The 26,574-nt window shown below is 41.4% G+C and overlaps 1 protein-coding gene across 5 annotated transcripts in view; it reads right to left on the bottom strand.

Moving 5' to 3' along the window:
• The window catches only part of CDYL (chromodomain Y like), a 182,979-nt gene that overhangs the window by 16,388 nt on the left and 140,017 nt on the right, over positions 1-26,574 (bottom strand). For 3 of the 5 annotated variants that reach the window (XM_021672664.2, XM_064362947.1, XM_064362949.1), the window contains exons 3-4: positions 2,640-2,896; positions 808-980 (exon numbers count right to left, since the gene is read on the bottom strand). In XM_021672664.2, coding sequence (XP_021528339.2) covers positions 808-980; positions 2,640-2,896 — 430 coding nt within the window. The remainder of the gene's footprint in view (positions 1-807; positions 981-2,639; positions 2,897-26,574) is intronic. The other 2 variants (XM_064362948.1, XM_021672666.2) reach the window with 1 other exon arrangement.

Raw genomic sequence — 26,574 nt, 5'->3', positions numbered from 1 at the left:
ACGGTTAACGTAATTTATACTTGAAAACTGCTGAGATTTTAAGTGTTCTCACCACACACACAAAATGTATGCTAATTAGCTTGATTTAACCATTCCACAATGTATTTGTGTTTCAATACATCATGTTGTACACTAAAAGTATATACAATTTTTATTTGTGAATTTAAAAATAAATCTAAAAAATTAAACTGAAAACAACAACAAAATATTTAGAACAAGGTTGGGGAAGACATACAACAAATGAACGCTGGATACTGTGAGGGGGCGTGGGGGAGAAGGAGGACTTGTACTTTTTATTCCCTACTATCTAGTTCTCTGTGCAGTTGGAACTTGGGACGAACCTGACAAGAATGTGCACTGCTTGTGCTAAAAGGAAAAAAATGTGATGTCACGGAGCTAGCTTGTCATAAAGGCTAGACAATTTACTTCACAGCCAAGCAAACTGGAAGTGATCTTTATTTAAGGGTTGAGGATAGAACATACTCATGGCACAAATAATAGGAACTGTAGCTATACAGTTCTAATGATTATCATGTATTCTAATCATTAGAACACTCCCTGAACACTTTCTGGGTTTAAACCAACCTTGAAATCAGCTATTTGCCCAAGGCAAGTAGTAATTTATGCCAGGCCCATAAACAAGATAGAAAAGAGATGACTTAATTAATTTTGCTGCTCGTGTCTCTCCATGTACATGAAGAAGACGTACATTTTATTCTCGAGGCTTGGTCAGGCCCAATCTACCAGGATTGGTACACCAAAAACAAAACACGCAACCGACGTTTAAAAAACATCATTTTTACATACCTGATAGCTTCTGCCATTTTAGTGCTTTCTCTTTTCCTGTCATCTGTCAAACGTCGTATAAAATAAATAAAGTCAAGTCCACAACAGAAGACGCTGCCAACGGCGCTGAGCAGTACAAGCTTGCTGTCATCGGCAGCGGCCGTGCTCAGAGCACTCTGGACTTCTCTCATTACCTGAAAGTCACCAGAAGTTAAAGTGGCAAATAATATTTTGGGTGTAAAATCCTAAAGCATGTTTTTTTTTTTGAGACAGCCTTACTCCGCTGCTCGGGTTGGCGTGTCGTGGTTTAATCAAGGCTCACTGTGCTCTCGAACTCCTGGGCTCAAACAATCCTCCCGCCTTAGCCTCCCGAGTAGCGGGGCCTACAGGCTTGTGCCATCATGCCTGGCTAATTTCTCAACTTTTTTTGTAGAGACAGAGTTTGGCTATGTTGTCCAGGCTGATCTTGAACTCTTGGGCTCAAGTGATTCCCCTGCCTTGACCTCCCAAAGTGCTGGGATTATCTGCATCAGCCACCGCACTCAGCCTAAAAGCATTTTATTATTGAATAATCTGCATCTATGCAAAACGCATCATAGCCTGATACAGTTACTAATGTTTACCATGATTTTAATTAATTTGCACATGTCTCATTTTCTGTAACCAGAGATTGAGATGCTGGGGATGGAGTAAAACATAACTACATAACTAGTGTATAATTAAAAAGACATGGGAATCTACATTATCTTAGTATTTCTGTAGTCATTGTGGCTCTTAGATAAGGCAAGTTACTTATTACATCACTGGGCATTTCTCCAGTTTGGACAGCAGGTGGCACATTCAAACCAGTTGAAAGAAACTCGTTCAGTTCTACTGTTTTTTTGTTTTGTTTTGTTTTAAAAATCACCCTATTACACCTGGGACAGAAACTCAATAGTTTGGTGTGCAAGTGTGTTAAGCCCAAGCACATGAGCATGGACAGGTAATTTTAGGGCATAAAATCATTTTAAACGATCTCTATGAAGCATTTAAAAATAACCAATAAAGGGACTCTGCAGTCTAAAAATGTACCAAGGACCAGCTTTGACCTGCTTTGTTATGTGACCCTGGCCAAACGCACACACTTTCTGTAGTTGGGTTTTCTTGTCTGGAAAAAAACCCTCAACCTAGCTACTCACAAGTGGAAAACAAACTACTAGACTTTAAAATTTTGGTAAGGTATAGGTTAGGTTCAAATACCCCCAATTCTACAAACTTCAGGACATTCATGTTCTAACCTTTCCAACAACCAGTTCTAGAAAGCTTACTTACTAGGCACTATCAGCAATAAGCATGTGTAGAAATCCTTGTAGCTGTGTGATCTGCTATAACCTCTGATGATATCTGGGGACTGGCCAGATGATAAATATTCTGATGGGACTGAGACCCCCAGGGCATTTAAATTCTTTCTGCACAAAGAACCCTTTAAGAATCTGATGAAAGCTAAAGCAAAGCGCGTGCACACACATCTTTCATGTGCCTTCATGGAGGCCCCGTGCCCGCCAGATGAAGAGCTTCCAGGCAGGAGGTGAACCACAGAGGCACAGAGCCCTGGGTGCCATCACAGCCCACACCCAGGAGAATGGGGATGGATGCTCAGCACACACCAAGCATCCTGACTTCATGGCTGTCGGAGGTGTGACAAGGAGCAAAGCCCGAAACCTCCCCTCTGTTCCCTCCCTTCCAGTGGGCATTGGAAGATGGCCCAAAAGGAGGTTTAGAAAGAGCACAGGAAGAGCCAATGCTGCCAAGCAGGCCCGGAAATCAGGCAGGGAGAAGTGCGAAGCCCACGCCAGCCCAAGAGCGCCTCTCACCTCTGGATTTAGTGAGTTATTCTCTGAGGACTTTGTGGATAACAAGATGTGGGTGAAGCCATCCTGCTTCCTGACCACAATATCTCTGTATCTGTAGGCACTTTCTGTTTGCCTCACGCTGAAACGCAATCGCTTGTCAAAAGGCTGGTCTCTTCTGTCGTCAATAAATTTCCTTTTGCTGGTGGTCACTCCTGTAACAGATGTCTGTATGTTGGTTGTCCCATTGGCTGTTAATGCATCCATGAACGGTGATGTACCTGCCGAGAGTTTGAAATCACAGTAGTCTGTGACGTCCCACCACCACTTCACTCCCTAGTGCCATCTTTGAATGGGATAAAAATGTTCATTACACACTTAGGATGTAATATATCAATACAAGAGCATTAAAACTTAGAACCTTTACGAAATCAAAGTCTACTTTTAAAGCCACTTGTTCTCTTTCAGTGTCTGACAAGAAAATCACATTTTTGTTCATCTTGCCTAAAAAGTAAAGATGGAGACGTACTTATTGAAAGGAAGCTATACAATTAGAGATTTTTTAAAGGACAGAATCAAGAGAAGATGGGTTTGATGGAGAGTATCTATTCCAGGTTTGAGAAGCCGAAAGAAAAAAAGGAAAACGATTCAGGAAAATATGTTATTATTACAGTCAAGGCCATCTAGTCGAAACTTCTTTTTCTGAAGTCAAGATAAACTGGATAGACACACGGATGCAGCCAGCCTTCTCTGCAGGTCATGAGCTGTGTGGCAGCCACCACTTCAGACCACTGCCCCTGTGGGACACTCGAGTTCTTTCTTAACAGCCCTGGAAGGGGACTATCAGAAGGTCCATCTACTTGTCCCAGTTCCACTACTTTTTCAAACAGCCCTGTTAAGCAGCTGCAGATAGCTCTCCTCTCTCCCACCACATAAAGCATCCTGTCAACATTCCCTCATATGTCACAGCTCAAGAGCAGCAACCACCATGTTTTGCTGGGGTCTTGAGATAGGGTCTTGCTATGCTGCCCAGGCTGGTCTCAAACTCCTGGCCTCAAGTGATCCTCCCACCCTGGCTTCTTGAGCAGTTGAGACGTACAGGCATGAACCACTGCGCCTGGTTAAGAACGCAAATAATTATCCTCTTATCCATATGAATTGTCCAAATACGATCTAATGTGGTGAGGAACGTACAGAGTGGATAGGGAGAAAAGGAAAGAAGTGTAAGAAAACAAGATCAGGCTTCACTAGTAACATCAGCAATGGCAGAAGTTCTCTGAGGGCAGAGCATGAAGCATTATGAATCAGAAATCTTTCCTCCAAAGTGAAAGAGAATAAACCAAAGCTGCCAGAAAACTCTGAATGGACATTCAGAGGAGCCAAATAACCTCCCTGGCAAAACAACTTGACTTTCATTTCATTATTTCATGGTGGAAATAATACTTTAATTGCTAGAGGTTTTCTTTTTAAATCAAATTTTTTGAAAAATTTAAAGAGGTTATAATACATACATATGGTTCTAAAAATATAAAAGATATAAAGGTGAAAGCCCCTCACAACCTGATCCTATTTGCACAGGACCCCCCTGCCCTCTTAAGCACTGGGGCTGGCTTCTCAGGGGCCCTTCCAGAGTATCTCCATGGACATACAAGAAAATATCAATACAGACTTCTCCATTACCACCACCCTCCTTTTAAAAACACAGATGGCAGTACACTAAACACAGTGTTTTGCTATATCTTACACATTGTTGCCTTGCTTGTATGTGTACATGAGATATACATGGTTACATCTCATGGTAATTCCTTTGACAATATCTTAGAACAGCTCCTCTATCAGAACACAGCTTTCCGTTCTTTCCTAAGGATGCATGGCAGCCAAGGGCTACGACAGGATTGCACTGTAATTCATTTTCCAGTCTACACCGGAATACACACTACTATTCAGTGACTTGTCGATACGACCAACAATGTACTGATATATAATCCTGACTTCTGCTACCCCAACACTGTCAAATCTCTGTTAAGTTTCCAAAGGACTTATAGCCTGGAGTAGTTCTAACTGAAGACCACTGCATTGGATGTTACCAGTCAGCCAGGGTGTGGCTGAGTTCTTCCAAGGAACTCAGGAAAGACTTTTTTTCTTTTAACCACCACCCTACCAGATCCTTCTCCCATGTTTGTTTAAAAACGTTTGCATCTTGTCTCCCCTCAGAAACCCTCTCTAATCTGTCCCTCCACTCAGCTGTGTCCTCCAGTCTCACTCCCATCACAGCCTCATCTGCCTGCACTTGCTGTCTCCACCTCTCCCTCTGTACATCATTCTTCAACCCATTCAACTGGGACCCAGAGTCAACATGGCCAGGAACCTTCTGAGTCTAGAGAAATGGATGTTGGATGATTCTGAACGTATGAACCCAGGGGAGCAGGAGAGGGGCTTCCACAGGGCAGCCTGGAGTAGCTGAAGCAGAAGGTGAGGGAGAGACGCTTGGTCTCCTCCAGGGTGAGCCTCCCAGTGGAGATGTGCACAGCCTGAAGGGCACATCTAGATCAGGGGAGGGAAGACAGGGTTGGAGAGAGGTACTTGAGGTTGGCGCCAGAAGTGGTTGAACTGACGGTATGAGCTCCCAAGGGAAGACTGAGACAGAGAGTGAGCCTGCTGAAGCCAACTGGGAAGTGCTGGGGAGAGCCACAGGCAGAGCCAGGAGGCAGCAGAGAAGCAGAAAGGCAATAAAAACTGGCTTCCTCGAAGGAAGGAGAGCAGGCCACAGCAGTGAGGATGTGTCTGCAGGGGCATGTGCTGCAGAGGTGGAGAGACTGTAAAAGAGGTAACGTGGGGGGAGATGAGAGGCCATTCGTAAACGTGGGCAATGCTTCACTACAGCGTCAAGAGCGGAAGCCAGACCACAGGTGAAAGACAGCTAAAAACCAATCAATAAAAAACACACATGTGCAGGTCCCAAGTCGTTAAAAGTGCAGGTGAGAAGACAATGCCACTTAGGTGACGGCCAATAGCAATGTCTCTGCCTAAAAAGAGATCACACCAGGAACAATGTTGTGCAGAGGCAGGCAGAGGCCATGTGACACGGTGGTGGCATGTTGGGAAAGGAGACAGTTGTGGAGACTCCGGGCCTTCTCAAAAGAAGGGGGTTCCTTCAGACTACACATGCCAGCAGCTAGTAATGCCAAGCGAGAGCTCCTCAACCTGAGCTGGATTTTTAATCACTGCTGTATCAAAGCACAAAAAGAAGCATCCTGGCAACAGAGGGAAGGGCTGGTGCCATGGCCCAAATGCTGCGTCTCACCCAAATTCCTGTGGTGAAATCCTCACCGAAAAGGTGATGTTTGAGGAGGTGGGGCCTTTGGGGGTGATTAGGTCATGGGGTGGAGCCCTCATGAATGGGATTAGTGCCCTTATAAATGAAGGCTGAGATCCCCTGGGCCTTCTGCCATGTGAGGATGCAGCAAAAAGTTGCTATTTGTGAACCAGGAAGTGAGCCTTCAGCAGACCGCGAACCTGCTGGCACCCTGATCTTAGGGTTCTCTCCAGAACTATGACAATAATTAACATAATAATTCTGTTGTATATTTAGGAGCCACCCAGTTTATGCTATTTTGTTATGGCAGCCCGAATGGCTACGACACCTGCCTCCCAGCAGGATAAAGCTGACTGGCTTCGGGTCTGCTCTCCCCATCTCTGACTGTTCTTGCTTTCAGTGTCTTTCCTTTCTCTATGTAAAAGGCACACATTCCTTAAACTCTCCCAGCAGTTTTCCTAGGTGGCTTCCTTCCACCAAAGCAAGATTTCTAGGCCACAGAGTCCATGCAGCCTTTATATGTAAGCCTCAGAAAAAGCTCAGCATTTTCTTTGAGGCAATAGTGCCTACAGAACTATCTGTGGTTCTGCAAATTTAAAAATGGATTCATTTTGGCTCATGCTGACCAAGACTACTGAACTTGGCCTTCTGCCTCCTGTGTTAAAACTGTGTTGGCTCCTAGTGCCAGTGAGGTCCCTGCTCCTTTCAGACTCACCACACCCCACCCAATGTAATTCCTGGCACTCCCTGTTACTCATCTGTGCAGGGCATGTGACACTGAACTCTGTACTATTTAGGTAGAGAAGTCTTCACAGCAGGAACAAATCCTGCAGTCACAGATTACCAGCACTGAGCTAGGACCCTGATCATCATATATGCCCCCCACTCAAGACAATCAAGCCACAGTGTTCTCACACCACCCAGAGTTGTGCCCAAATCAGGACCTTTGCACGCGCTCTTCCATCTGCCTAGAACACCTATGACCTGGAATTCAAATGGCCAGTGTCTTCTGCTCATCTGGATTGCAGCTCAAATTTCAGCACCTCAGACAAGCCTTCCTGGACCTCACATCTTAAGGCTGGTCTCTCCCATCAGCATTTCATATCACCCTGGTTTGTTTTCTTCAAAGCACCTCTGAAAATTATTTCTTTTTCATTCTGTTTTTATTTATATAGTATCATCTATGTACTCCACTAAGCTGTGTAAGGGCAGGGTCCTCGCCTGTCTTATCCACTCATGTATCCCTGGTGCACACAACCTTCATGTCCCTTTAGTCCAGATCCCTCAATTTAGAGACGAATAGCTAAGTGACTGGCCAAGGGTCACACAGCTCATTACCTCAAGCCAAGCCAGGGATGGTAAGCTCTAAAATTCAGAGCAGAATTAGCTGCTAATGAATAAACAAAAGGTAAACACTGAGGTTCAGAAAAAAAATCCCCTCTCCCCAATAAACTGTGGAAATTAGTGTGACTCCCTTGGAATACCAACTCTCATGCAAACACAGGAGTACAAGTTGCCTCTCTGAACTCAGAGTTCCTTACAGATTTGGATTCAGAGACTACCAAGGCTTTCCTAGGATTTACTAACATAAAATCTGACTGGGAAAGAAATCTATTTTGGTATCTCTTCCAATAATTCTTTTTATTTTTTTTATTTTTATTTTTTTTTTTTTTGAGACGGAGTTTCGCTCTTGATACCCAGGCTGGAGTGCAATGGCGCGATCTCGGCTCACCGCAACCTCCGCCTCCTGGGTTCAGGCAATTCTCCTGCCTCAGCCTCCTGAGTAGCTGGGATTACAGGCACGCGCCACCGTGCCCAGCTAATTTTTTGTATTAGTAGAGACGGGGTTTCACCATGTTGACCAGGATGGTCTCGATCTCTTGACCTCGTGATCCACCCGCCTCGGCCTCCCAAAGTGCTGGGATTACAGGCTTGAGCCACCGCGCCCGGCCAATTCTTTTTATTTTAATATGTTCAAGAGCAAAAAGGCTACCCTCAAATACATATGGTGAATCTGTTAAATATCACTGCTTCAAAAAGTGCAAGTCTCTAACAATGACTTGTGAAACTCACTTGCCATCTTAAGAGAGCAGTGTCTGTACTTCTTCACCTGACACTGAAAACTAGGAAACTGAAAAAAATACACAAAAGAACTGTGTGCAGGCATGGGACCACAGGCTGCGCGGGGCAATGTTCCCAGAGTGAAAGGAGACAAACATGGTGAGCCTAACAGTCCATCCGCCTTTCCGCCGAGAGCAGCTGCCACACTGCAGGTGCAACAAGGGGAAACCCAGACATAGCTGGCAAAAATGCTGTCTTAGCACAGATGACTTGGGGGAGGCCCAGGAGGCAGTAATTTGTGAGGCATGATAAAGAAAAGGAGGGAACTACACAGACAAAAAGTTCCAGAAGAGGCTAGGGATCCCCTTGAGTCTTAGCTGAACCAATCTCATCATGCACAGGGAAAAACTCCACAAGGCTGGGCAGCAAACAACTTTTGAGAAAAGAACAATTAGCAGAGACCTATAAACTGAATAATCTCAAGTTTGCCTAGGGCTGGAAGCCCTCATCAGCCAGGGCAGAGACTTCATCAAATACATGAGGCATTCAGTACAGAGACCCCAGGATCAGGCACATATTAGCAGTGGAACTAATCTAGCTCTAGAATAAAGAATACTTAAAATTGCACTAACAAAGCTTCAAAATGAGATGTGAAAGGATCAAAGTGATATGCAACTAACAATTTCCTGCTCGAACAAATCTAATACTTTTAAAAAGCATACAACAAAATCCAGCACCCCAAAATGTAAATCACAATGTTCAGCAACCAACCAAAAATTACTAGACAAGCAAAGAAGCAGGAAAATAGAACCAGTGACTAAGATTAAATCAGTTAATAAAAAAAGACTAAAAATGAGAGATGATAGTATTAACAGAAAAGAACATCTTCAAAACTGTTATAAATAATCTCAATGTGCTCAAGGATTTAAAGGAAAACATGAACATAATGCAGAAATGAAAGATTATAAATAAAAATTTCATTGGATATGTTTAACAGATTAGACAATAAAAGATCAGCAATAGGCTCTGTCCAAAATGCAGTATGACAGGAGAAGAAACAGAAAAAACAATGAGCCTGAGCGCCCTGTGGGACAATATCAAGCAGTCTAGCATATGTGTAATTTGAGTCTCAGAGAAGGAGTAGGAGTGTGAGTATGTGTGTGTGTGTGTGCGCGCACTCAAGTAAAATATTTGTAGAAATAGTAGTCAAAAATTTTCCAATGTCTGATAAAAACCAGAAGCTGACAGATCCAAGAAGCTTGAAAAATACCAATTATGATAAATACAACACACAGAAACCCCAAACCAAGGCATATTATAATCTGTTGATAACTTGAGAACAAAAAGATTGCAGAGAGAATAACAGAACAGCTCAATACTTACATTCAGAAAGTATACAAGACAGAAGAAAATGGAATGGGACCTTTGAAGTATATAAAGTAAAAAAAAAAAAAAAAAAAAGCCAACCTATATACACAGCACATATGCAGCATAAACGTCATTCAAAAACAGAGGAGAAACAAACACACATTTGTAGATAAAAGCTGAGAGAATTTGTTACTAGCAGACCTGTACTGTAAGGAATGTTAAAAAATGTTCTTCAGGCAGAAGGAAAACAACACCAGACAGAAGCCTGAATATATACAAAGGAATGAAGAGTATCAGACCAGTAAATATATGGGTAAAAAGGAACCTGCAGAGACTGCATATTAAGTGTAATTAACTAAATGTAGACAGCAGTAGCTCCTTGGCCTCATCACAGAAACAATATCTCCCCTGCTTTCATACCAACCTAACAAAAATGAATAAAAACCACTTTGTACATACTATACAAATATATCAAAATCTTCAAGAAAATGACTATTCTCTGGAAAAATATAAATTCTCAAGATTGATCTTTGATGTAGCAGAAAGAAAAAGAAAAAAAAGAACAAGGAAAGAGAAAAAATAAAATCATTAAAGAATTACTTCTTAAAACAGTTTCTCAGGCTAGGCGGGTTAAGGAATAGCTGTGGAGTAACAAATAGCCTCAGAACACAGAGAAAAGAAAGAAAATTCATCCAATCAATTTTGCAAAGATAACTTAACTCTGACTAGACACAAATGCCACAGAGCAAAACCACATACCAATTTTACCCATTACTCATGAAAGCACAATCTTACTTTATTAATGTTTGATGGTTTACGCCAAAGGGCATTTTAAGATGTTGTGAGATAGCTTAGTTCAAGGGCAAGAATGGCAAAAATACACTAAACAATAGTAATTCTAGATTCTGGGAACTATTGAGAAAATAAACACACATTAAAAACACACACACATAATTCCTAACTAAAATTAGGAATAAACAACTTCAAAAAAAAAAAGAAACAGAATAAACAAGTAGAAAACATCAAGTTGTACTAAGAAATACAGAAAGACCAAAGAAAGAAAAAGAAAAAAAGAAAAAAAAAAGGTTGAGGGGGTGATGTCATGATTCTGGAGAACATCAAATACTGTAAAGTTAATCTGAATTCTAGTAGACTTCCAATCAAAAGCTCAGTGGTTAAGATTTAGCAGGAAGACGAGCTAAATTTTTTTGGAAAGAATAATGAGTAAAATATACCTAACTAGTTGTACATTATAAATCTACATGAAGAGCACAGTTCTAGCACAGGGGAAAATGATGAGCTAGAGTTAGTCTAAGAATAGCTTCTATGATGAGGATACATGTATTAAAAATCAATAAGCTGATATAAACCATTTAATAGATAGCAAAAGTCTTATTTAATAAAAAGCATGAAAACATGTAAAGTTTCTAGATGAAGAAGAACTTAAACATAAAAAGGACAGAAAAAAGGTTAAAAAATTTGAGTACATAAAAGTTGAAAATTGCACAGATGAAAGGCTAGTATTTTATTATTAAAGCACTGATAACTGCAAAGCATAAAACAGACCAAAAAATAGGTCTGTTTTTGCGCCCACACACAAGGTTGGGTGCAGTGGCTCATGCCTGTAATCCAGCACTTTGGGAGGCCAAGGCAGGTGGAACACTTGAGGTCAAGAAGTTCGAGACTAGCCTGGTCAACATGGTGAAACTCTGTCTCTGCTAACAACGCAAAAATTAGCTAGGTGTGGTGGCACATGCCTGTAATCCCAGCTACTCCAGAGGCTGAGCAGGAGAATCACTTGAACCTGAAGATGGAGGTAGCAGTGAGCTGAGATCACACCACTGGACTCCAGCTTGGGTGACAGAGTGAGACTATGTCTCAAAAGACAGACAGACCACACACACACACACACACACACACACACACACACACACACGTACAGCAAATTTGAATGATGGAATGAAAACACTAAAACAAAAAATTGATCTGAGTGAAAAAAGGAAGACACATTCTTTTTACCTTCAGATTATAAAACTTTTAAATATGGCAACTTAAGGCTAGCAAAGGGCACATATACACAAATTGGTACATTCCTAGAAAGCAATTTTGTAAGATATGGAAATCAACCCCTGCCCTTGTAATTCTACCTTTATAATTTTACTCCTAAAATAGAAAGTATATGAGGATATGTTTTTACACACAAAAGGTATTCAGGTTTACTTCAAAAACTTCAAAAGCCCTAAACTTAGTGCCTAGTGGTAAGGAAATAGTAAAATTAATTATGGCACACATGTACTTGACATAATATTATATAGCTATTGTGCTTGTCAAGATTAAAAAAAATACAGGTCAATAAGTGCATCACAGCAGCAGCTTCCATTTACATCACCCCTTACACATGCTGAGCTCCTAAGCATAAAATCTGATTTAAATCCCTGTAGCACACCTGAAAGGTGTGTGGTACCTGCAGATCTGATTCCCTAGCTTGTGTCCTTTCATGGCCCATCCCCAAAGTCATACATGAAAAATATAAAAATGAAAGATAACAAAAGAGGTATGTGGACAGATAGATATCAACAATGTTTCCATGTGAGTTTTCTAGGAATGTAAATTATAGAAATGTTAATAATGGCTCTTTCTTGTTGAGAGAGACATGGAATAATTCTTCTTGCTATTTTGTAAATTCCTACATTACTGACATAATCAAGAAAGCACCGGAAACCATACTATAGCATCTAAAATCCATACAAAAGTATCTGGGAAATTATTCTTCACTAGGTAAAGATTAACTGGTATTTCTCCAATTATATTTTAGTTTAAATTGTCTAATCAAAAGTTAGCAAGTTTTACTATGTTTTCAAGGCAGAAGGGTCTCAACTACAAAAAGAGTTCAAAAACTGTTTTTAACTATCTTGGATATTCATGACCACTGTTGTCTTTGGTTTAAAGAGCAAGGACTACAGCATCTGCAGAATTAATAGCTCTCTCTTAATATTTCAAAATATTGCTATGTACATATATTGAACATAATCCTATTTATACAAAACCTTACAATTTTATTCAGATGATGTAATCTGAAAATTTTCTTTAAGTATAACTTTTCATATGAACATGGAAGTAAATGTAGGCTTTAAACATCAACACCTCTTCTTTTCATAATGTGTTAAATAAATTCTTACAAATAATTGTAAAGGTGTCTTTGTTCCAACTCCTTCAATTCCAGTTCCCTATTCATAGGGTCTCCAAGTTAAAGGCTAATCTGATTCTAGAAGACTTCCAGTCAAATGCTCAGTGGTTAGGATTTAACAGGGAGACAGGCTAAGAAATTTTTGAAAAGAATAATGAGTGAAATATACCTAACTAGTTGTATGTTATAAATCTACATGAAGAGCACAGTTCTAGTACAGGGGAAAATGATGAGCTAGAGTTAGTCTAAGAGTGTAGCTCCTGTGATGAGAATACATCCATCACAAATCTATATGAGCTGGTATAAACCATTTAATAGACGGTTCCCTATATGTGCTCATTCTTGCCATCTCTAAGAAAGACACTGATATACCATTAGGACTGCAATCATGTTTTGTTGTAACACAACCGACTCATTAGGAACAATCTGAGTATACCGTGAATTTCACGTTTATGCACAATTGTCTGGAGAAAGTCAGTGAACGCACAACTGCACCCAGTTGAAACTGGCTGGGCAGGAATACACAAAACACACACAAATCACACTCAAACAGCCACCCACCCACATCAGGTCTTACAACTTTCTGTATGATTTGAGACTGCAGTCCTTCTATTGCTTCACAGTAACCACACGCTGCAACCCTTCCAGTGTCCACTTCCACAGGCAAATTTCTGCTGTCCTTTTTCAAGATAAAGTACCATATTTATTGTAGTACTTGCTTTTCTTAACTATTTGATACTGGAAATTGTGCTACTGTTTCTATTAGGGTCCTATCTTGTTTTTTAATGTGCCCATGACAAAGTTTTTGAGGGCTGTGCCTCTAATCTCATTTCCCCCACAAGCCCTGTAGTTTTTATTGCATGATTTTGCAGTGTGTGGCGATTTTTAGGAACACATATATCACATTATAGCAGAACTCACTGTAAGTTTTCCTTTCCACTGCTCAGTATCAAAGTCATTCATTTTTTGGTTGACTCAAGAAAAAATTTATTCACAGCCATGTTTTAGACCTGGCCCTAAAAATCAAACTATCTAACTAATGATATGCTTCAAGATGCCATACAAACCAACCAGCAAGAGTGAGGATGGAAATGCTTACTACCAAATACCACATTCAGAGAATGCTTTAAACTCGCTTTTAAAGCAAAAGAAATCCTGAGAACGGAGGAGACATAAAAGTCATTTTAGTCCATGAAACACACAAATAATTCCTTGAAACTGCTAAATAACTTGAGAAAGCTAAAATATAAAGAAGGCAGGTGAACAGCAAACCACGGAATGAGAACGTTAAATACCTGAGACTCCACAGGCTTAGGGAACATTCTGAAAATCAACAAAGAGAAGAACACAAGCTATGGTTTCTGCAATTAAGATGATTCTCTTTCACAGCTAACTTTTCAGAGAGAATCAACCCCAAAATATTAAGTGCCAGAAGCAATGAGGAGACTTAAAAAAAAAAACAAAAAAACTATTTTGAGACAAAAGTACCAATTAATGAGATGATGTATCTTTAAATAAACTCTAGATAATTAATTATAATTTCCTAAAACGAAGTAAGACTAGCTTGATTAAACCACAGAATTGTGAACCTAGAGACATACAATAATGTTGTAGTAGATGTGGCAAGTGCAGTGTGCTGCATGACAGCAGGGCTTCTCACCCTGACTCAGCAATGGGATTGCTAGGGGACTTTTAACAAATGCTCCTTGGAGAAAGGGGAACTCTTTCTTATCCACTGTTGGTAGGCATGTAAATTAGCACAGTCATTATGGAAAACACTATGCAGGTTTCTTCAAAAATAAATCTACCATATGATCCAGCAATCATTTGACTAAGATATTTATCCAAAGCAAATGAAATCAGCATGTCAAAGAGGAATCTGCACGCCCATGTTTACTGCAGCAGTAGTCACAATAGCAAAGATATGGAACCAATCTAAGTGCTCACCAACAAATGAATGGATAAAGAAAATGTCGGTACATACTCACTAAGGAGTATCATTCAGCATCAAAGAAAGTGAAATCCTGTCATTTGGGGCAACATGGGTGAGCCTGGAGGACATTATGCTAAGTGAAATAAGCCAGGCATAGCAAGACAAATACTGCATGATCTCACTCATATGTGGAAGCTAAAAAGTTGACCTCATAAGGAGTAAAACAGTGGTTACTAGAGGCTGGGAAGTAGGGGGCGGAGGGAGGAGAAGAGCCAGAGGTCACTTAGCAGAAACAAAATTAAAGCTAGACAGAAGGAGTAAGTTCTGAGTGTTCTATGGCACAGCAGCATGACTATAATTAGCAACAATTTATTGTTTATTTTCAGATAGCTAGAAGAGCAGATTTAAAATATTCCCAAAAATAAATGATAAATGTCTTAAGTGATAGATTTGCTAATTACCTGGATTTGATCATTACATATTATACATATGCATTGAAATATTATACTGTACATAATTGTAATATGTACATATGTCTTGAGTAAAAAACAAACAAACAAACAAACAAAACGCTTCCTGGGCCATACTTGCAGGCACCTGAGAACTCTGGGTGGAGCTCAGGCCCTGTGGTGTGTGGTCAGACTTACCCCGAGGCTGAGGACCCACTCCAGAATCTATGTTTGGTGTCCATTGCTGATGTTGCGTATTTGAGGCCCAAAACAGTATATTCGGGGTAACCCAGAGGAAATGGTTCAGGTCAGAAGACTGAGATTACGCCAGCAGTAACAATTCCCATAAATCAGAGGAAGGATTGTTCAAGTTTAGGTAATCAACACAGATAAATAACAATGATAAAGAAGGAGGCAGGCGGCTCAGGATCTGGAAACCAGCAGGGAGCTCTGAAGCAGTGCTGGTTGGCACCATCAGGATTACTCCGTGTTCCTCGTTAAAACTGCACCCAAGGAAACACACTCACCAGTTCACAGTGAAGTAGTCTCCAATGTAGGCATACTATAACTACTGGTTCTTGTATTGCTTGTGTTTACAACTTTTTAACAATATCATTCAGGAAAATAAAAATGTTCACATACTAATTAACCATCTTTCCTTAGGATTAATTACTCATCATTGTAACTGTTTCCAGCCTTTTAAAAATTCTTCACCAAAAGCAACAGGGGGAATCCCAGTGAACAATCATACTGGCTTTTCAGAGCAAGGTGATCACAGGTCAGAGACACAGATACCCAGGCAACAGATCAGCAAACCACCATCTGTGGACCCATCATTGCTGGCCAGCAGTTCCAGGTGTCTCACCCAATCCCCACGTCATATGATGAAAACTTCAACTTCAGGTCTAGGATGCCTAATCACCTGGCCTGTCTAAGGTCACTGAGCAGGTGAGGGATGCCAACCTCATACCAAATTCAGGCCAGTGAGGCTGCACAAATGCAGTCTCCATCACACCCAGCTGCCTGCCACCACAGAAGCAGTAACGGTACCTACACATGAAAAACCAACTAGCAAAAGAAAAATGGTGGAAAAATGAGTGACTGCTGACAAGAAACCTCTCCACAAAGGTTAGGAATATTCCCAGGGAATGCTGGTGAATACCTGATAGAGCTGGGATTTAAACTGACTCCCAAGTGCTCTGCATGCCGCTCAATAACTATTTTTTGAATGCAATTGGTTAAAAAAAAAAAATACGGCACGTTGGAGTACTATGCCATTAGCAAATAAATGGAGTTGGCCAGATATACCACATATTCAGGGGATGATGGCTTAGAATGAAAAGCCAGGATGAAAATGAGCAGACTGCAGTCAACCTCTGAAGGGTTAAATGCCAAGTTAAAGGCATATGGACACAATGCTGGAGGCACTGGAGAGGGCACAGGAAGTCTACAGCTCACCCACCTGCCAGGAGTAACATAAAGCTGAGCCTAGGAGTGGGGCTGGGAAAGATCTTCCAGGGCTCAGAAAATGTGTTCCAAGCCAGCTTAAGGGGAAAAAATAAAACAAAACAAAAAATCAAGAGCTGTTATAACTCCTAATATGTCTTCTTGTTTATTACATGTTAAGGGCTTCAAACTAGAGTCCTCCTGTTACTTCTGGTATCAACCTAGGGGAAGGGCACGGGGACTGGTTTTCACAAATGGGAAGAAGGCTGGTACCGGATCACCATGCAGTGAGCCTTAGTTACTTGGGCAGAGAGAAAGTGAGGCTTAGTCATTAGTATTCTGTATCCTGCAGAGGGAAAATGTGGGAAGTGACACACTAGGCACCTAAGTCGGTGCTTCCTGCCTTGTGCTTAAAACACACCCATCTCTGTCCTATTTATCTATTCACCTACCTACCCTGAAGCTGAAACTGACCTTCCCTCCTGGCAAAGGCTACAGCTGGGTTGAAGGCCACCATTTTTCCAGAGGAATGGCTCAGGGATGTATCATGTTGGTGCAATTACTAAGAAACCACACACACATAAACACACACAAAATTTAAAACTGAACAAATTTGGCTGGGCGCAGTAGCTAATGCCTGTAATCCCAGCACTTTAGAGGAGGCTGAGGTGGGTGGATCACATGAGGTCAGGAGTTTGAGACCAGCCTGGCCAATGTGGTGAAACTTCGTCTCTGCTAAAAACACAAAAATTAGCTGTGTGTGGTGGTCTGTGCCTGTAATCCCAGCTGTTCCAGAGGCTGAGGCAGGAGAATCGCTTGAACTTGGGAGGCAGAGGTTGCAGTAAGCAGAGATCACGCCACTGCACTCCAGTCTGGACAACAGAGTGAGACTCCATCTCAAGTAAATAAATAAACAAACAAATCAATCTGAACAAATCTGATTAACACATGAGTTCTGCCATTTCACTTTAACCACTCCTACTTTTATCCCTCCTACTGCTGAGAGCTTCTGGGGCATCAGTGTTCCAGGAAAGGTACCCTCCACTGTTTGCATGACACACCCCAGGCTTGGCAGCAGAGCCCCCCGTCTCATTGGGGATGCCTACGGACTGTGTCTTTAAATAATTACAGTGATGCCATACGTATATTTTTCAAAAGTCCTACTTATTAGTGAACAGAATCTAGAGGATTTTGTATAGTGATACAGTGCACAGAGCATACGACTGACCATTTTAAAGTGTTCAGTTTGATGGCATTAAGCACACTGACACTACTGTGCAACCATCACCACCATCCATTTCCAGAACTTTCCATCTCCCCAGACTCCAATTAAATACCAACTTCCCAGTCCCACCCCGCAAGCCCTGGTAAACCACCACTCTAGTTTACTGTAGGAACCTCTTGTAAGTGGAATTGTTTGGTTATTTATCCTTTTGAGACTGGCTTATGTCACTGAGCACCATGTCCTCAAGGTGCATCCATGTTGCAGCATGTGTGAGAATCTCCCTCCTTTTTAGAGCCAAATCATATTCCACTGTGTGGACAGGCCATATTTTCTTTATCTGTTCAGCTGATGATAGACATGTGGGTTGCTTCCACCTTTTAGCTATTAATGACGTTAACATAGGGGTACAAAGGTGTCTTCAGCACCCTGCTTTCAATTCTCGGGGTATATACCTAGAAAAAGAACTGCTGGATCATGTGGTAATTTTAATATTTTGAAGTTATATTTAATATTTCCCTAAATTATCAAGAATGTGTTTAGTAATTACAATAAAACTCTCAGAAAAGATGAAAATCATAGATTGCGATTACTTCCATTCCTTGCCAAATGTCTTCACTTTAGTTCTCCTGAAACGGAGAAGCAGAGATATCAGGATGTAAAATCCTTTACATGTTGAGAGAGGTTAGTATCTGTAACCTGAAAACCCCAAATTCGAGATGCTCCAAAAGCTGAAACTTTTCACTAACATAACACTCAATGGAAATGCTCACTGTGGATTTCTGATTTGAAATGCTCAACTGGTAAGTATAATGCAAATATTACAAAATCTGAAAAATGTGAAATCTGGAACACTTCTGGTTCCAAGCATTTCAGACAGGGGTTAATTTAACTTGTATTATCAATGATTAATTATGCAAGAATCTCTAGCCAATTTTCAGGCTATCTTAGCTTAGAGACAACACCTTCATAATAAACTGTTACTTCTTTTTTTACAGCCTGTAACTGCTGTATGTCAGCCAGCCTGTGTTAATGTACACACACAGGCCACACGTGTACCCAAGGGTAGGATCCAGGCCTCGTCAAACTTGTGCCTCTGGTTCTGTGTAGGAGCCTCACTCTTAAACACACTCACTTTGCTGAATGACTTTCTGACAGTAGGATAATGAAAACAACTTGAACTTGTTTTGTTCTTGTCTTCTGGAACAGAGCACTCTAATTAGCAATAACATCATAAACTATGCAAAACTGTACAGTGAGTGCAGGGTTCAACTACAATCAAGTATCCTTGCCCACGTCTGAAGGTTCTGTGGTATAAAGGCCCACACTTATAGATTACTACGTATAGAAGAATCCTGTGTCAATTTTAATCTTCATTTTGAGTTGTGCTGAGCTCCTCTGAGAGCATTAATCCCTAAGGGGATTTGGACTCCTAAATCAGAAAAGCAGTAAAGTCTTTAGTAACCCAAAGGAAATCTAAGTGCTCATCCTTACTCAGTTCTTCAAAACATACACGGAGATAAAGCAGTTTCAAAGCGATCGTTACAACCAACATTTTAGAATCAAAGTTAAAAACACTGAGGAAACTGAAATCCTTAAAAATGAACTATATTATTTGAAGAAGTTAATGGAAAACTTTATTCAAGCATAGTTGATCTTTAATTACAGATGCAAATTCAAGCTATTAATTTTAGTTTTACTTTTGACAAACTGAAACTAAAAAATCAGAAATTACTAAGCAATATTAATCCTATCATTCTAACTAAGCATATTGGGATAAATTCCTAAAGTAAATTAAACAAGACAGGTGGTACTTTAAATTTAGTCATTTCCTTATTAATAGCTTTGAAAAGAAATCGAATATTGGAGAGAAGAAGGCAACAATCTGCATGTTACAATCTCACCTTAAAGTACCAAAAGAAAGGAACAGAACATCACTCAACCTTTCTTTTTAGTGCAGAGAATAACGAAGAATTAACGAACTACAACAACAACAAAAAAAGGCAAATGAAAATATAAGAATAACAATAGCTATCTACGTGGTATAATTCTCCAGCAGTGGGATCTTATTATTGATCACATCTTCAAAAATTGTATTTCCTGCAGAAATGATTCTACTTTATTTGACATGGGATTGAATCATGAATACTTTTCTTCATATTTATCTTGACTCTTAAAACCAACTGGCTTTTGCAACTATTTTTTTCATAAGATAACTGATCAATTACAATCTAATTTCTCTATTTCATTAACAGTGTGTGGCCATTAGTTTCAAAACCTAGATATTAAAGGAAGATACTATCTTGGTTAGATATACGAAGAGTAGCTACAAGCAAACTTTTACTCCAAAGAAAATTAACTCAACCTAGTTATTGCATCTAACGTGTTCTAAGCTAAAGTGTTCAAGTGCTAATTTTCCACCTCAGTTCACCTCACAGAGGGTAAAACTGCAAACATCTCATTTGGAAGTATATCTATATAATTGCCCAGAGTAAGGAGAGGTTCAAGGTGTTTGCTGATATTCATAGTAATGTCTACTTCAGCCTTCGATCTGCAATGCCAACAGCAATAGCCTAAGAATGAAAACTTGCCATCTATACTTTTAATCCTTCTTCAGTGCTGCCATTTCTATCAATTTCTTAGTATTCAAACAGCAGAGTACACCACACACAATTAACTTCTGCCTTCTGCCCCCACTTCATCTCTAAATCAGAAACAGTTTAAACTAGAGTAATGTTTACATTAATTTTAACTGTGTCTCAACTGCTACCATGCCTGTCAATACTTAGTTACAATGTATTAGTATTAGTATGTTATAGATCCCCTCTCCTTAAAACTACAAAAGCAAAGCCTACTGAAAATGTAACAATTAAACCCCAACAAGAAGCTAGCAGTGGAACCACCACACGCAAAGAGTCAGTCTTGTGGTTAGCTCCTGAAAGCAAGCCACATACTTAGTTCTGGTGTTTCTAGAGGTCAGAGCAAGGATGGAAACCCCATTAAAATGAATTTTCGGAGACAAAAACAAACCTATGACTTAAGAAGACAACCTGGTACTTCTAAGATCTAAGATAAATTTCTCCATGAGGTTCTTTAAACAAAATAAGCCAGCTAGGCACGGTGGCTCATGCCTGTAATTCCGGCACTTTGGGAGGCCAAGGCGGGTGGATCATGAGGTCAGGAGTTTGAGACCAGCCTGGCAAACAAAGTGAACCTGATCTCCACTAAAAATACAAAAAAAAAAAAAAAAAAAAAAGCAGAGCATGGTGGTAAGCACCTATAATCCTGGCTAGTTGGGAGGCTGAGGGAGAAGAATCACTTGAACCTGGGAGGTGGAGGTTGCAGTGAGCCAAGATCATGCCACTGCACTCCAGTGTGGGCGACAGAGCAAGATTTTGACTCAAAAAAAGAAAGAAAAAGAAACAAGCCAATACACACACAGACACTCAACCACCCCAAAATCAGAAGGAAGGAATAACAACCATGAAAGCAAACGACTCTATAAGATAGGGCAGGTTACAAACTCAGTAGAAACCTCGAAGTACAGAAAAGCAACTGTTTTCCTAGCATTGCCCCAGTACACAGAGCTATTTTTTTCTCCCTAAAGAATAATCTTACTTGGAACCTTAAAAACAAAACTGATCAAAGCTGAGGGTCTCTGGTGGGCAGGGGTGCTCTGAACTCCCCATCAGACTCAGGGCCCACCTGTCAAAGGTGGAGGTGTGGCAGTGGGCCACACACATAGCCAGGCCTCCATTCAGAGGGCTTGACCAGCACCGGGTAGGGGGGTGGGGGTGATCACCACAACTACACCACCTTGGATTTGGGAAGCATCATAAGAAAATTGAAATATGTGATTTTATTTGAGAGAGAAACAGGCTGCTGAGAGAATGGAGATGCCTCTGTCCTGATAGGCTCAGCTGCTTGCCTGAAATGAACCACTCAGATAAAGGTGAATGGTCAGCATCACTGAAAGGGGGGAGGCAGGCCTGGGGGACAGAAACTGTCTCCCTGCCCCATCTGGTCACCCTTCCAGGCATCATTCTGTTGGCCTTTCAATTAATTTTCAGACCATTTAACAGGGTCTTCATTTACCCCACAGGGAACTTTTCAAAACCTGTTCTCAGTGTTTGTGACATTCACTCGGTCTTTATTTTTAGTTCTCTTCAGTCAAGAGTTTCTCCTGAGTTATTTGAGGAAATTTATCCACAAGAACATAGATTTTATATAAAGAATGTCCTTGAAATTTAAAAAATTGGGCATGTAGTGTCATCTTCTAAGAGAAGGCTAGAGGCATGCAGTTTGTAACAAAAAGATGGCCACTCCAAACCTGAAGGTTTAAAGCAATCAAGTTAATCATTCTGTAAACTAAAAAGTATCTGAGACAAGTCTCAACCACTTTAGAGGTGTATTTTGCCAAGGTAAAGGATCATGGCCCATGACCTAGCCTCAGGAAATCCTGAAACATGTGCTAAGGTGGCTGGGTTGCAGCTTGGCTTTATACATTTTAGGAAGACAGCAGTTATAGGCAAAGACATAAACCAATACATGTAAGGTATATATAGGTTCAGCCTAGGAAGGCAGGATGGGGTGGGGGTAGGGGTGGCTTCCAGGTCACAGGTCAATTCAGGATGTTCTAACTGGCAGCTGGTTGCAAGAGTAAGCCCTATCTGAAGAGTTGAATCCAGCATCAGGAAATGCTTGAGTTTAGATATGGAGGTGTGGAAGTTCCTGTCATACAGATGAAGTCTCCAGGTAGCACGCTTCATAGAGAAGATATGGTGACTGTCTCTTATCAGACCTGAAAAGGTGTCAGACTACCTGGAAAAGACCTGGTAAGGGATGGAGATTCTCTACAGAATGAAAATTTCTTCCACAAGAGAGCTTTACAGGGCCACTTCACAATATGCTAAGTTGTATTTTGGGATAAAACACTTTGGCTTCCTTCAGGGCCTATTATCCTATTAAAATAAAAATGGCACTCTTTCCCCAAGGGTAGAAACTTGGGGTTGCCAGAAGGTTTTTGTGTTTGTGATTTGCCATCAGCTTCTAGCTGTCTCTGTATGCCTGAGTCACAGAGGACTGACTGCTCCCGCTATGCCCTTCTCCTCTCCCAGGAGTAGACTGTTGGTGATTTTTACTTGTTTCTTGCTAGGTTGGGATAGGGGGTGCAGCGGAGGGTGGGAACAGGGTGGTCTTTTGTTGTTCTGGTCTTAGGTCCTGTGTGTCTCAGCTGTGGGGTGAAGTATTTCGTGATTTTTTTCTTCTGCCCAAGGAGTGAGGTTTTTTTTTTTTTTTTTTTTTTTTCCCTACTCTCCTTCCTTTAGCACTAACAGATCAACAGGGTTTGCTGCCCTTCCCCGAGGGGCCAGAGGCAGAGCAGGGCAGGAGAGTAGGGCTCTGTGCTTTTCTCATGGGGGTGGCAGATCATGTGATGCTCTACCTGAGTCAGGTTGGAATGTGGTATCTGGTTGCTACAGAGTCTGTTCTGCCAGTATTAGGATCTCCATTTTAACATTAATGCTAGTCAGTTGTGTCTAAACTCCAAAGGGATAAGGATATAAAGCGGTGTGTCTGCCCCCATCACCCACATTGTAGCCTGAACTAGTTTTTCTTAGGTTTCTTTGGGGTCCCCTTAGCCAAGAGGCAGTAACATTCTAAGTTGGGGGGCTTAGAATGCTATTTTTTTGTTTACAGTCCTAACATCAAAACATGTAAGTTTATCAAACATCCAAAGCACCCTAAAACCAGGGCCATGCAAAATGTGTTCACTGGCTAGAGAGCAGAGTGGTAAAATGTGTTTTGGAAGACGGTTTGATAAGTTGTATCAAACATCTTAAACAAAACAACAAACTTGAGAAATCCAAATCTAGGAATTTATTCATCATCATGGATTTCCACTGGGATGCGATCAAAAGGATGCTCTTTGCAAACTGTTTGTGTGAGTAAACAGTGGGGCGTTTGCTGTAATTACAGTAGACTATAGTTATGCCTAATGACGAGAGCTAAACCTGAACCATGAGGTTGGGCCAACCCCGGTACACAGGATAGAGATGTGTGTGCTCATATGCAAACCACAGGCAGGACACAGTGAATAAAGGCAAGGATATGTGCCTGACCTCCTAGGCTCGAAAGCCGGCTCTGTCTCGGACTTGCCCACTCTCACCTACTCATCCAAGCCTACTCTCCCAGCTGGAGAACAGTCTACTCTTCACCCTCTTCCCACACTGTGAGCACTGTGGTACAGTGCCAGGCTGTTACTGCTGTGCTGAAACACTTCTATGCTCGGGCCTATGTAATAGGAGTGCTGTAGGCCGTAAGGCTGGGGCTGTAAAGGCCAATCCCCGGCAGCTCTGGCTCATCATGGATGATGCCATGTGTAGACCCCGTTCTAAGAAACCATGTCAGAACCTGCCCCAGTCACAAACCCATTCTGCAAACCCTGTGTTCTATGCAAACAAAAGTTAAATGAAAACTAGATTAATAGCTCAGAATGGACTTGTGCACAGCTAAAATGTTGTTTAAAGAGCTGGATAAACTATCAATTACAACTTTTCTTGAACTTGTAGGAGGGCTGAGGTTCCAAGGAAACCACGCAGCCTGAAGAAAGACGAGTCCCTCTAAGGAAAGTGGGGACATGCGGACTGTCTCGACTGTGGCAGGACACAAGAGACAGACAATAGTAAGAAACATTCAGCTGAGATTGTAAAGAACTGCAAAAGGCTGAGTGTGGACTGGCATGACAGTGCAGCAGTTCACTAATGAGGAAGTCTAGAGGCGAAGCAGATCAGAGATAATCTCCCTTAGTGATGCAGGCACAGAGGAGGGGACCTGCCACCCCCATGAGAAAAGCACAGAGCCCTACTCTCCTGCCCTGCTCTGCCTCTGGCCCCTCGGGGAAGGGCAGCAAACCATGTTGATCTATTAGTGCCAAAGGAAGGAGAGTGGAAAAAAAAAAACAAAAAAAACTCTTTCACTCCTTGGGCAGAAGAAAAAATACAAAATACTTCACACCCCCACAGCTGAGACACACAGGGCCTAAGACCAGAACAACAAAAGATCACCCTGTTCCCACCCTCCGCTGTACCCCCTAACCCAACCTAGCAAGAAACAAGTAAAAATCACCAACAGTCTACTCCTGGGAGAGGAGAAGGGCATAGCAGGAGCAGTCAGTCCTCTGTGACTCAGGCATACAGAGACAGCTAGAAGCTGATGGCAAATCACAAACACAAAAACCTTCTGGCAACCCCAAGTTTCTACTTTTGGGGAAAGAGTGCCATTTTTATTTTAATATCATAAAATGTTTAAAAACCATCAAAAACCCACAACATATCCTGTTCATACAGATGAAACACTGCAGTGAAAATACAGAAGAGGGAGTTGGGCTATCTTCAGGATGGTAAGAGGTGAGGGCTCTGGCTTTTGGTAATAAACTATGTTTCTAAAGGTAAGATGGTTAGGAAGAGACCGGTTAGGAGGAACTCAGGTGGCCAACAGGCTAGGCCCAGGCTCAGCCAACAAGAACTCCTGGCCAAATCTGGGCTGCGTCCTATTTTTGTGAATCAAGTTTTGTAAGCCACGCTCATTTGTTTACCTGTTGTCTTTGGCTGCTTTAAGGCTACCACAGTGGAGTAAGTAGTAGTAGAGACTGTCTGGCTTCAAAGTCTAAAATATTTACTAACTGGCTCTTTACAGAAAAAGTGTGCTGAGCCCTGGACTAGACGGTCCTCTATGTCCAGTATAACCCTCCCAGTAAGGAAGTGTAAAGAGTTCACTGGAGGCTGGAAGAAAACTGTTTAGTGACTGGAAATATTTTAAAGCCAAGGGCTGTTTTTAAATCTAAAATTGTTTGCCAGTCATGCAACCAGGCTTTCTGTTCTCTGCTGAAAGACGGAAGTATCAACTTTTCCCCAGTCCCATAATCACTTTTTGAACAGTTTTACAACACTACAAGCCACCATTCTCTAAGCTTTTAGCTTTGGTGATTCTACAGCCACTGTCACAGTTTTTGCTTTTCACAGAGGCCCTAAATGTATCAAGGCCTCATGCTGTGGAGAGGGGAAAAGCTCAGATTAGCAAATTATCGATGTAATGCTTTAAAAGACGGCACTTAAAAACACCTCTGAAATAAAAAAAATTTAATTAAATAAGGAAGAGTGTTAATGAAATTACCCTCATTCAAGAGATTTTCATTCCTTTGCTCAAATTTTAAATACTGGGAAGGAAATTCTAAAGACACAATAAGATCTCTGCCAAGTTAGCTTTGAACCCAAGGAAACAAACTTCTAAGAGTTTAGTAATGCTGGTTTATATCTATAAGCCACCGTCATCAACAGCCTGGCCAGGACCCAGAGAAAAGCTCTGATGCCTTCTGCTAGTCCACCTCACCTGCAAGTCAATCTCAGAGCAGTCAGCAGTTGCTATGGCTTGAACATTTATCCCTTCCAAAACTCATGTTGAAGTATAATCCCCAGTGTGGTAGTATTGAGAGGAGGGGCCTTTAAGAGGTGACTGGGTCATGAGGGCTCTGCCCTCATGAATGGGTTATCATGGAGTGGGACCGGTGCTTCGTAAGAAGAGGGTGAGAGTGAGCTGAGCCGGCACGTGAGCACGCTCTGCCCCCTCGCCATGTGGTGCTTGGGAACTCGGCAGAGTCCTCACCAGCAAAGAGGCTCCACCAGAGGGGGCCCCTTGATCTTGACTCCTCAGCATCTATAACCACAAGAAAGAAAAATTCCTTTTCTTTATAAATTATGTAGTTTCAGATATTCTCTCATAAATATCTGAAAATGGAGTGAAAATCAAACGTCAAATGTCAATCAGCACACATCATGTTTCCACTTCAATCCCTTCACCACCGGAAAAAACCCGACCTTCTTTCCCCGGCCAAAAAGCCCTATGATGTTCCACCCCTGTGGATCAGCAATTGTAGCTGCACCTTGGTGCCTGCTTTTGATGAACAGGGGGCTACTCCTCT

This window comes from Aotus nancymaae, unplaced genomic scaffold, assembly GCF_030222135.1.
Source record: "Aotus nancymaae isolate 86718 unplaced genomic scaffold, 86718_ANA_hifiasm-v0.15.2.pri h1tg000051l, whole genome shotgun sequence".
Lineage (NCBI taxonomy): Eukaryota > Metazoa > Chordata > Mammalia > Primates > Aotidae > Aotus > Aotus nancymaae.
Note: the sequence above shows the minus strand (reverse complement) of the source record. Positions and strands in the feature narration are given on the sequence as shown.